Genomic DNA, 12,817 nt, shown 5'->3' on the forward strand with positions numbered 1-12,817 from the left:
AATAGAGACATATATATGTGTCATAATTTAAAATAATAGAATGTGCACCGGGGCTTGCCTTTGGGGTAACACTAAGTTAGTGTTAAAGCTATCAAGGCCTTGGGCCCTTCTGACCTTGGGCCGGGTCTTCGGTTGCCCCTTAGGGTCCCTCCATCTTCTGGAGATGTCCACCGAACACCGTCTTGGGGTTCGGTTCCAACATCGCGTGCTTCACGTTCACGCATTGTACATCTAGCGCATCTACACGAGATGCACATGACATGAGAATGCAAATATGATATACAACAACAACTTAACAAGTACCGAGTATAAACACTACTAGTTTGCACAATTTACACTTAGCAATCCTAAAGTAACCCGGAATATCTGGATTCCTATCCAGAATCTCCGGATTACCCGGAGTATCCGGGTTAATACCCGGAGTTTCCAGGTTTCACAACATTTTCGCCCCCAAAACTAAAATTCTGATTTTGGCAAAACTACCCCACAAAAATTGAAACCCTTCTAGACCTTGGTTGAACGACTCGTATGGAGATAATTGACCCAAGAGAAATCACTCAAAACCTCCTAAAACACCCAAATCGGCTAGCTCTAGCTTTTAGCACCTCTAGCTCACCTTTCTTGCCCGAAGAACTTGAATCAAAACCAACCCAAGGTGGAACACGTAGAAAAGATGATTTCCCCATGCCGGTAGAAACTTCTTTGGCCTTGGAATGGATTTGGAAGGAAGGATTTGGAGTTGAGGGCCAAGGGGAGAGGGAGAGCTCGTGAGGGAGTGAGGAATATAGAAGAGCTGATGTTTTAACGTTTGGAAACAGTGCAAGAGCTAAGACACGTGATATAGAAACTCCAGGTCCGGACTATCCGGAAGCAAATCCGGAGTATCCGGGTAATTCCGGAATATCCGGGTGCAAACCCGGAATCTTAATTATAGGTGATTAACACCTGGGGTGTTACAATCAGCCGCCTAGGCGACGCCTAGGTGGGCTAAGGCGGGCCTTAAGCAAGGCAATGGGAAACCGCCTTGTCGCCTAGGCGACGCCTTAAAAACCCTGCATGAGATAGATGCGAAAAGTCATTTTTACCCTTAACTCCTTCTCATACTCAATTTCCATTATTGTATAGTTGTAATTAATCAATAATAGGTCACAACATATCTATTATTCTGTTCGCTGGTTTGATGTCTCTCGTATTTGTTGAAATACCTTTCGCATTTAATTTAGTATACATCATATAAGAATATCATGCACATGTTTGATTAACTTGTTGCACCACTGCTAAATATGCAAATTGTGAAGGAGAGAATATAGCCAAGGGTAAAAATGGGTTTTTAGCATTAGTCTCATGGAATTATGGAGCATTAAATTAGCATAAGGACAAATTTGACCTAAAAACAAAAGTTGAGGGACCAAATTGGTCTTTTTGACAATTGAGGGACCAACTTGACACTTGAAACAAAGTTGAAGGATCAAAGTGCCTATTTTGCCTTTTATATACACACAAGATATTACAGTTCGTAACATGGAAAATGTATTATTGGTAGATTTTTTTCACATCTAAAACTTAAGAACAACTATATTTTACATGTACTCATGAGAACTTCGGAACATCCCCGTCAGATAGAAAAACCACAGCGGCACAGGCGCACAGCCCCGCACCCGTGACCATGAAGCAGGCAAGCTGCGCCGGCGCTGCCCATATATAAATACTGCCCCTCGGCAGCGTCTCCGACCCGCAACTCACGAGCAAGCCACGAGCAAAGGCAAACGCACTCTCACACACACGCACCACCGTGGCAATGGCCGACACGGCCACCACCGCCCCGCTCCTGACGAGCCACAAGCCACCCAATAAGGCGCCGACCATCGATGAAACCATCGAGAATTACATCGGCACGACCGGCGTCATGCAGCTGTTCAAGGCCGTCCTGCTGGCCTTCGCCTGGGCCTTCGACGCGCAGCAGGTGTTCATCTCCGTGTTCACGGACGCCGAGCCGCAGTGGCACTGCACCGGTGCCTCGGCGTCCTGCTCGCCGGCCGCGCCGCCGGCCTCGCCGTGCGGGCTCCCGCCGGGCGCGTGGGCGTGGGACCGGCCCGCCGAGACGACCATGGTCTCGGAGTGGGTGCTCAAGTGCGCCGGCCCCGCGCTCGTGTCGCTCCCGGCGTCGGCCTTCTTCGCCGGCTGCCTGGCGGGCGGGTTCCTGCTCACCACGCTCGCGGACTCGCTCCTCGGGCGCAGGAAGATGCTCCTCACGTCCCTCGTGTCCATGTCCGTCGCCGGCGTGCTCACCGCGTTCGCGCCGAACGTTTGGGCGTACGCCGCGCTGCGGTTCGTGTCCGGGTTCGGCCGCTCCATGGTGGGAACGTGCACGCTGGTCCTGTCCACGGAGCTCGTCGGGAAGCGGTGGCGCGACACGGTGAGCGTGGCCGGCTTCTTCTTCTTCACCGTCGGGTTCCTGTCCCTCCCGGCGCTCGGCTACACGTTCCGCGAGGCGTCGTGGCGGAACATGTACCTGTGGACGTCCGTGCCGTCGCTCTGCTACTCCGTCCTGCTCTACTTCCTCGCCCAGGAGTCGCCGCGGTGGCTGCTGGTGCGCGGCCGGAAGCAGGACGCCATGGACACGCTGCAGCAGATCGCGTCGCTCAACGGCAACAGCATCACGTCCAGCTTCTCCATGCTGCACGCGTGCACAATGCACGCGGACGACGGCGCCGGCGCCGGCGGCGCGTTCGCCACGATGCGGTCGATGTGGGAGCGGCCGTGGGCGCTCCGGAGGCTGGCTGCGATCATGACGACCAGCTTCGGCGTCGGCATGGTCTACTACGGCATGCCGCTCAACGTCGGCAGCCTGGGCACCAACCTGTACCTGAGCGTCACGTACAACGCACTGGCCGAGCTGCCGTCGGCCATCCTGTCGCTGGCCTTCATCGGCAGGGTGAACCGGCGGAGCACGGTCGTCGCGCTCACCGCGACGGCGGGCGCCTTCAGCCTCATGTGCGTCGCCATCCCGGAGGGCTCGACGGCGCGGATGGTGTCCGAGCTGCTCTCCTTCTTCGCGACCATCACGGCGTTCAACCTCATCCTGATCTACTCCATCGAGCTGTTCCCGACGTCGGTGCGCAACTCGGCGGTGGGGCTGGTGCGGCAGGCGCTGGTGCTGGGCGGCGTGGCGGCGCCCGTGCTCGTCGCGCTCGGCCGGGAGCGGAGCTTCTGGTCCTTCGGCGTGTTCGGGCTCTGCATCGGGTGCTTGGGGCTCTTCGCCGCCTGCCTCCCGGAGACGAGGGGCCGGAGCATGTCGGACACCATGGAGGAGGAGGAGCACAGGGAGGCCGCCGCCGCCGCCGCCGCCACGGCCTGCACTGGCGGCGGCGCAACCGACATTGCCACGAAGGATAACAGTGACGCCGTCTAGTGACGACGTCGGTGTACGTTTCACAACGCGGCAATAATTGTTGCTCTGAGAGCAAATATTATGATGGGAGACTAGCTGGCTCATATCTATGTGGAGGAGAAAGATGAAGAGAGAGGAGAGAACAGGCGATTCACGAAACGCCGGCCGCAGCAGGAGACTACGCTCTCCGCGCGCTCTTATTGGCTGAGAGGCAAAGTTTGCATCGAATAGCTGCGGGCCCGCCACTACTCCGCGCGCCTCATCGCCAGCAGCAGGCGAGCGGCTGCCGAAACCATTAGAATTGCTCTGATGATGATGATATTTCGGCGGTGGCGGCGGAGGCAGAGGCTAGCCCCTTGTTTAGATGCAAAAATTCAAAATTTCAAAACTATCACATCGAATGAGAATCTTACATGCATGGAGTAGTAAATCTAGATAAAATAAAAAATTAATTACATAGTTTGCTTGTAAATTGTGAGACAAATCTAATGAGTCTAATTAGGCTATAATTAGATACTAAATTGCTATAGTAATTGCTACAGTACGCATGCTCTAATGATAGATTAGTTATACTCATTAGATTCATCTCGAAGTTTACAGACAAGTTTTGCAATTAGTTTTATAATTAGTCTATATTTAGTACTTCAAATATTAAAAGATTCTCTTTCAAACATGCATCTAAAGGAGGCCTGCATGCTCTGCAGGTCAAGCACCAAGCTGTCAGCTTCCTGCCGCCTCTGTCCAACCCTGTAAAGCATGCTGCCAAGTTGCTGCATATAATTCTGTTTCAAAATTTCGTCAAGTCCGCAAGTTGTCTCAGAGTAGAAAGAAGAACGTATGGCGAAGGCCCGCATCATATCCTCTCAAGCAGATCTCGATGCCTATCGGTGGAGCTGGAGCACATTCAAATATTATCCACAAATATAGACTATTCACTATACTAGGAGACCCAAACTAATTCTTTGACAAATATAATTAAGATGGTACTCTCTAATCACTTAACAAATCTCATCAATCGTCCAGGTAATTTAATTTGCACCAACCAGACCTATATATCTACCGCGCTTTAATGAGGCAAACGCGCATCTTTTATCCGGCTTAAATTAACTATTCTACAAATCTTAGAACCTTTTATATTTGTGAATGGAAAATAAGACTAGATCGACAAATTAAAGTCAACACACAGAACATTCACATGACTTTGCTACTTCTAGAGGAAATGTGAAATTACCACGATTCTATGTATCTTGATGGGATCCAATCTAGACATGTTGTATCTTAACAGTAAGGTTAATAATGCAGCAGGAAGCAAAGTTAATAATAAAGGTGGAATATAACGTGGCTAGTTGTAACGATCTTTGCAGCCTATTTTTCAGCCCACTCGTATAATAATTAGCTTTTCACCATTAACACATAGTCCACTTGTCTCTCTACTAAAATTTTTTGGTTTGTGTGCCGAAACCGGCTGGATGTAAGCTGCCGTTTCTCCGCTCTCTCTCCTCCACCTTAGCATTGTCTAATCCGCTTACAACCAGTTATTTTGCATTGCATATGTGGCTTGAAAGTATGCTAAATAAAATACCCAGATGGGTGGCAGTAGTTAATTAGGTACTCATGAACTTGGTGACAGTTTGTTATGCTTTTAATAACGAACGGCGACTTTAGTCGCCGCTGGATCAATTCGGACTTCATTTTGTAAATGATTTACACCTCCTCCTTTTCTATTTACGCCTCCCCCTATTTTTTCCCCTCTTCTGAATGAGCTAAAACAAAATTTTGGACTATCTTACATGGATACACCACTGAGAATGTGAGAGTAAGCACAAGAAATGTTGAAAAGGAGTGTCACTAGTCTAATGCTCTCAACTGCCATCTACTCTTTCCGTCCACAAAAGAATGTAATTCTCATTTTTCGAGAAGTCAAACAATTTGAACTTTAACTAAATTTATAGAAAAAATAATAACATTCATGATACAAAATAACTACCATAATGAATTTATTTGGAGATATAAGCACTAATACTATTTAATACTGTAAATTTGATCAAATTTGAACTAGCTTGACCGGTACGAATCCTATAATTGTATTTTTTTGATGGACCGAGGAAGTATCTGTGGAGCTGTGCCGGGCCCTGCCCGGCCATGTTATTTTATGCCGGCTGACTCAGTGGTGACCGCGGATGCCAAAGTATAGTCGGTCGAGATCCTAACGCGAAGCACATTTGAATCTGTTCTGGGTCAGCACACAGCTAGCTTGCGTGGCGATGCTGGCTCGAGAGTACAATAGGAATTCGTGATTGGCATTATAGTGCCAAACTAGGCTATCATGCTTAATGCTTTGGCAGATGCCAAGAACATGGAGCCTTCTCCTGTACTACAGTAAGTTGCCGTGGAACCATGTGGGTGTACACAGATGCTTGAGTTCTTGAGCTAGCCATGGTGATGGAGCATATATCCCTTCAATTTCTTGCATTGCATTCATCATATTTGAACCCTACTTGCAAAGAAAAATATGTCGATCGATCTTCAGGGTACTTTATTTGCAGTGATGGTGAGTCGGTTATCCAAGTTGTGTCTTGCAGACTGGAAAAATCAGAACCAGATACAAAGGCCACCCCTTACAAGAAGTGTCTGGGCAAGATGTGTCCATGAAGAAGCCGCTCCACAAGCCTTCGCTGCTAATGGCTTAATCTAAAAAAGAGAAGAATTTAGATCATTGGATTTTATGAAGATCTAATGGCTTAGATTAATCAAAGAGTCCATGCCAAATACAATCAAAGATATTTAGTTATTGTAAAAAAGAGTATGCATATATTAAATATAGAAAAGAAAAGAATGTAAGATTAATACAAAGAGTCCATGCCAAATATGATCAAAGATATTTAGTTATTATAAAAAAGAGTATGCATATATTAAATATAGAAAAAGAAAAGAATTTAAGATTAATTCAAAGAATCCATGCTGAATACAATCAAAGATATTAAATTATTGTAAAAAAATAGTATGCATATATTAAATAGAGAAAATTAAAAGAATATAAGAGTAATAAGATCATTATACCTCTTTACTAATTTCTCATCTGTTCTTTAAAAAAACAACAACAACCAGTCGTACTAATAAAAATAGAAAATTAGAGCTTCAATTTTTTTCTTTTTATAAGGAAAAAGTAGAGAGGCAAACGTCCCACCTTTAACTAATTCCATTGGCCAAATTGACCAGATCAAAACTACAACAAATTTATAGAGGGTGCAAATCATAAAAAGTAGAAGGGAAGGGAGAGAGGTTAAGGCTATCTAATTTCATGCAATAGGTTTAATTTGGACACCAATCCAAAATCATGTTCCTTGGAGTGTGCAATCGATCTCACAAATATGACATAAATGACAACAAACTCTACCCATCATCATCTCCCTTTGCCTCGCATGTCGATCTTCAGTCTGTTTGCTTGATTCTTAATTATAAAGCGTCCTTGGTGAGAATGGCTCAAGGAACCAAAGTCGAACTAGACATGTGGATATCGATTATCACATATTTGAGGATTTTTAGTGAATCATCATCCCTATTCGCCTCGCGGTCTTCAATATATTTGCTTGATTCTTTATTGTGAAAGCGTCCTTGGTGAGATTGGCTCGAGTAGCCAAAGTTGAACTAGATAGATGGAGATCGATACATCATAAATCCAAGGCAATGAGATGCATGCCACTAATAGCATAACCATCAAGAGGGACGAAAAGGGTGTGGCACTCATCCTGTTACCGCTGAAAGAACAGGCAAGGGAGCGTTAAAAGAAGCCACCACGTTCACCAAGAGCATCTAAAAATTCCCACATTAATTTCAAAAAGAGACACCATATGTCATGAAAATTGAACAGTCGAAACTAGCCTAAAGATGCCATGTTTAAAACTAACCCAAAGAGTCCATATTAAATACATTCATCGAGAGGGTCTATAAATTCACACATTAATCTAAAAAGAAGAATATACACTGTTGGATTTAATGAACATCTAACAGTCAAAATTAATCCAAAAAGTCTATATCAAATATAATTAATAAATATCTAATTTCAGAATAAAAAATAGGATATGACCTATCGATATCGGGTGGATGTTACTCAGGTGCTCTAACAACTAGGCTAGACTTTCTGTCACTTAATATTATTCAAAATATTGCACAAATGAAAGTTCAACATCTAAGTTACAAGTTGTTGGCTTCAACATCACTAACACATACATATAAATATATTTAGTACCTACATATAAAAACTTTGTAAAAAGATAAACATGTATCCAAGTTGATTCCATCTTGCGAATCATCGAACTTAAATATTATGTGCTACAATATGCGTCCATATTCAAGGTTACCTAATATTATTGAATCATCATATTTAGATTTTGCAAGTTAAAATATTATAAATATAGAAATGTGATATATAATAAAGCAATTTAAAATCCGATAATTTAATACAAACACATAGGAAGCTGCAAGTAGTATTCAACGAGAGCGAACGAGAGGTACAGTAAATAAAATACCAAATAGACTATTCTGTTAAGATAAAAAATTTAAGAAAATAAATAAAAAAAACTAGCTACCCACGCTATAAGCATGGGCCACCATGAAAAAAAATATGGTTTCACCATTAATGTCAAACTAAAGAAGTTTTAGGAGGAGATGAGGTCCAACCAAATAAATTGTTAGTGTGAGATCTAGGAAGCATGTTAGCAACTAAAAAACCATTGGCATGGCCATGGAGAAGTATAATTTAATAGCATTGTTTAAAAAATTATGAGTAGAAAAAGTGAATACGAGTGAGACTTTGAGAGAGTGATGACGACCATAGAGGATGGTGAACATAAAGAAGGAGATTGTACCTTGCTGGCTATAATAATAAATTTGTAGAGCCCGTAAACGGCACGTAATAGAGAAAATACACCGCGACCATAAAACAAAATAAATGCATAAATTTTAAGAAATTGCAAATGGAAGAATAAAAATAAAAACTAGCCACCCGCGCTATTTGCGCGGGCCACCTTGCTAGTTGTTTAGAGGGTAAAGTACGGGGTTCGCAATATGGGCAAGATGTGTCCATGAAGAAGCCGCTCTACAAGCCTTCGCTGCTAATTGTTTAGAGGGTAAAGTACGGGGTTTGCAATATGAGAGAGAGAGAGAGAGAGAGAGAGAGAGAGAGAGAGAGAGAGAGAGAGAGAGAGATTTGTTGTCATCATCATGAAGGTTTTCATGACCTCGTAGCAACAAGTTTCCAAAATGAAGAATATCAATTAAAATTTGTAACACATCAAATAAGTAAGTTACGGATGAAATATACTACCTCTATATAAGTACCATAAGTATTGTCTTTCTTCTATACAAAATTCAACCAGGGTAGGGTGGGTTGTGAATGGACCCCCACCGTTCGTTTTTCATTAAGATGAAGCGAACCGGCAACCCCGGTTGAGAACCCCCCCCCCACCCAACCCAACCCTAGGTCGTAGCACAGCGAGAGTTTTTCTTTACCGAAGAGACAAAAATCCGCACATGGGTTTCAAACCCCGAATCTATTGGGGAGCGACGCCACTAAGCCGGGCTAACTACTTGAGCGCCCGTCCGTTCTGTCTTTCTTCTATATAAACTTGTGCAAATTTAAAATAATTTAACTTAAGACAAATGATCTTTTTCTTTCACCTTTTCTTTTTCTCTTAACACCATCTAAGATCCCATGTGGTATTATATTGGATGATTCATAGGACACCAGCCGGTCTGCCAACAAGTTGATTCATAAGGATAGTGGATAGTCGTAAGACACTCAGATCACTACAGCTAGGCAGGAACTTTGGACTCGGCTGTACCGACTTACGCGCATGCAGAGCATCAAGGCAACACACAGCAGATCTGGGCGCAATTATGCACGCATAATCTCTCGATGACGTGTGAGCGATTAAACAAAACAGCAAGTGACAAAAGCTGGTAGCCTCTTGTTGCGAGTCTTGGACACGATGAACAGCCTTCCAGATGGATCGGGACCCCTCGCTGCCTCTACTACGCTGTCCCGTTGTCCGGCCGGACGGCCGTCGTCCTGCGAACCACGCCGTCCGCCGGCCATTCGATGCTCTCTGCATGATCAGGCTGATGAATCAGCAGACCACGCTTAGACTGACCTCAGCAGTCCCCCTGTGGCGTGTGGCGGAGGCAGACGTGGCGTGATGTGGCGGGGGGTGGGGCGGACGCGGCGGGGTCGGGACTGGGCCACGTGTGCGGTGGGGGGGGCGACGGGTGGGGGGGGACTGCTGAGGTCAATCTTAGCTTTGAGCTTTCACATTTTCAGAACATTCAGGAATGAATGTGTTCTCACTATGTTCGTTTAGTTTGTCAGACAACCAGCCAGCAGTAACTTCTGTCTCGTAACAAATCAACATCAGCCATCAGCCACAACCAAATGAACATAGTGACGGAGACTATCGGGAATTCGGGATCGCCGCGAACGCCACGCCGCCGTCCGCCGGTGAGTTGGTGTGAGCACTAGGCATTTTGGGTTCTTCTTTTTCACACGCGGAGGCTCAGTCCAATATACGAGGCCCAGCGCAAACCTGGAACTGACCTAACCAGGCCCGAAGAAGATCCTGGCACAGCCTGAACGCAGCCCAAAAAAGAACTAGGCACCAGGTTTCGGGCAGTCCTCGCTCCCCGGCGTGAAGCCTAGTGGCGTTTCCACACATGACACCGGCGGTCCGCCACCGCGGTTAAGACTTAAGAGTGGCACGCCGAGACGAGTTATAGGTGGGGTTGCCGTTTCCCTCTAAAAAAAAGGTGGGGTTGCCGCACGCGCTCGGCCTCCGGTGCCGACGGTCGACCTCGCGCCGCTAGGGCAGGAGAACGATCGGTTACAGAAGACTCGCTTCGTTTACGTGCGTGATAGTGATGCGCTTTGGAGACTGAAGATGATCAGCTTTCGTCTTCCTCGGAGAGCCAATCGAGAACGAATGGCATCTGCGCGTTGGAGGGTGACGGTGGAAGTTCTGATCCGTGACGCAGAGAAATGACACTATGGCAGCTACGGTCAATCGATATCTTCAGAGAAGCAGCACCTGTCAAGATGAACGAGAAGCTTGTGGCCGGCTGTTCAAAAAAAAACGACGGCCGACCATGGGCGACGGCGGCCTTGAGCGCGAATCTCGAAACGCCGCGGGCCCGCGGCGCAGACGCACTTCAGCGGAGCCAAGGGAACGAGGACCATGGTGGACCCATGCTGCAGCGGCGGCGAGCTCTCCAAGGAGGCAAAGTGGCCGGCACGCGGCGGCGCTCCGGCGAGCCGCGGCGTGCAGGAGCAGGGTGCGCGACCCCGGGGCTGGACGGCATCTCAAATACCGACCGGGGTGGACGGGGTTTCAAATACCGTCCAGCCCCGGGTCCATCCCGTCCGTCCAATCACGGATGTGCGAGTCAGATAATTCGGAAATCGTCTTCTATTTACATCCGCTTATTCCCCCTCCCCTGGTCCATCCCAGCGAAGAGAAGCCCGTGCGCGGCGCCGGCGAGCCCGGTGCGGCGGTGCGCCGCCGGTGTCCTGTCTCCGGCAATGGAGCGTACGAGTATTTTCCACGGCAACGTGCCGCCGTGGGTAGCCTCGTCGACAGCGGGGCCGGGTCCGGGTCCTGCGTGGGACCTTCGTCGCCGCGTCCGAGGCAACCACCGTCGTCGCCGCCGGCCATGCTGCCTGTGACCCTAGCCACCGTTTGAGCAGAGCAGTTGCTATCCCTGCAACTCTCCAAGCAACAGACGGGACGAGTGGACGAAGTGAGGGGCGGAGCGCACCTGCCGCCGGAGACTATCGGGATCACCACGACCACGAGCGCGGAGGCGCCGCCGCCTGCCGGTGAGTTGGTGTGGTGTGGGTGTGGCCGGGTGGGCACTGGGCATTTCACGCGCGGATATCGGGGACGAGAGCCATTATTCTCTAATCCTGTTGGGCTTCCAGTGTCGCTGAGCAGCCCAGCCCAGACCAGTGGCGCCCAACAACACTGGACCACCCGAGTGGCCGGCAGCAGGATGCCATCCGAGGTGGCAGCGGCGCCGCTTCAGAATCCAGTGCGGCGCGCCGATTGGCCGGAGCCAAATCCAGAAATCTCCACCTCAAATCCACCAAACCCAATCGTCTTCCCCCTCGAGCTCGCGTCTCCCCTGGGCGGCGACAACAAAAGCACTTTTTTTGTGCTACAAATACGTCCACGTAACCCCTCTCCAAGCCTTAACTCCGCAGCAGAGCACGCATCAAGCTACGACACGCGCGCAGATGGCGTCGACGATCATGGCCGCCACCTCCCGCGTCCTCGCCGCCAAGACCCCGTTCCTCGGCCAGGGCCGCGCCGCCGCCAATGCCAGCCCGCTCCGCGACGTCGCCGCAGCCGCCAGCGGCCGGATCACCATGGTACGTGTGCACGCGAGCGCGCCGGCAGCCGCCACGCGTTTGTCCGGAGCTCAGGGCGCTTACCGACGAGTGCGTTCCGCTTGCAGGGCAACGACCTGTGGTACGGGCCCGACCGCGTCAAGTACCTGGGCCCCTTCTCCGCCCAGACGCCCTCCTACCTCACCGGCGAGTTCCCCGGCGACTACGGCTGGGACACGGCCGGGCTCTCCGCCGACCCGGAGGCGTTCGCGCGCAACAGGGCGCTGGAGGTGATCCACGGGCGGTGGGCGATGCTGGGCGCGCTGGGATGCATCACCCCGGAGGTGCTCGAGAAGTGGGTGCGCGTGGACTTCAAGGAGCCCGTCTGGTTCAAGGCCGGCGCGCAGATCTTCTCCGAGGGCGGGCTCGACTACCTGGGCAACCCCAACCTGGTGCACGCGCAGAGCATTCTCGCCGTGCTCGGATTCCAGGTCATCCTCATGGGCCTCGTCGAGGGCTTCCGCATCAACGGCCTCGACGGCGTCGGCGAGGGCAACAACCTCTACCCCGGCGGCCAGTACTTCGACCCCCTGGGCCTCGCCGACGACCCCATCACCTTCGCTGAGCTCAAGGTCAAGGAGATCAAGAACGGCCGCCTCGCCATGTTCTCCATGTTCGGATTCTTCGTGCAGGCCATCGTCACCGGCAAGGGGCCCCTCGAGAACCTGCTCGACCACCTCGACGACCCCGTCGCCAACAACGCCTGGGTCTACGCCACCAAGTTCGCGCCCGGGTCTTAAGCTAGACGGCGGCCTCTTCGTGCCGGACCACCATTGTAGGCATTACGTTTGTACCACCACCAATGAATGCAAATATTGCCATCGCAGGATTCAGGATTGTACTGGAGGAGTTTTGGGGTTTGCATTATGCTCCGTGTCAGTTCAGTTGGACATGTGTGCTCCTGAAACAGATAGTGTGCAGTTTGTGATGTATATATGCAGCTGCTTCTTTGCATTTCGGTTCTTGTTTTGAGTTTTTGACAAACACAA

At 49.1% G+C, this 12,817-nt stretch overlaps 2 protein-coding genes across 2 annotated transcripts; both read left to right on the plus strand.

Annotated features, from left to right (window-relative positions):
• The first annotated feature begins 1,737 nt into the window (after positions 1–1,737).
• LOC120661678 (organic cation/carnitine transporter 2-like) lies at positions 1,738–3,501 on the plus strand. The gene has a single exon (XM_039940588.1). It carries the CDS (start codon positions 1,799–1,801, stop codon positions 3,410–3,412), a length of 1,614 nt encoding a protein of 537 aa, XP_039796522.1. The 5' UTR covers positions 1,738–1,798; the 3' UTR covers positions 3,413–3,501.
• A 7,909-nt stretch (positions 3,502–11,410) lies between these two features.
• Positions 11,411–12,786, plus strand: LOC120661680 (chlorophyll a-b binding protein of LHCII type III, chloroplastic-like). The gene is made up of 2 exons (XM_039940592.1): positions 11,411–11,810; positions 11,897–12,786. Exons 1-2 carry the CDS (start codon positions 11,676–11,678, stop codon positions 12,566–12,568), a joined length of 807 nt encoding a protein of 268 aa, XP_039796526.1. The 5' UTR covers positions 11,411–11,675; the 3' UTR covers positions 12,569–12,786.
• The last annotated feature ends 31 nt before the right edge of the window (positions 12,787–12,817 follow it).

The sequence above is a fragment of the Panicum virgatum genome, chromosome 2N (assembly GCF_016808335.1).
Source record: "Panicum virgatum strain AP13 chromosome 2N, P.virgatum_v5, whole genome shotgun sequence".
Lineage (NCBI taxonomy): Eukaryota > Viridiplantae > Streptophyta > Magnoliopsida > Poales > Poaceae > Panicum > Panicum virgatum.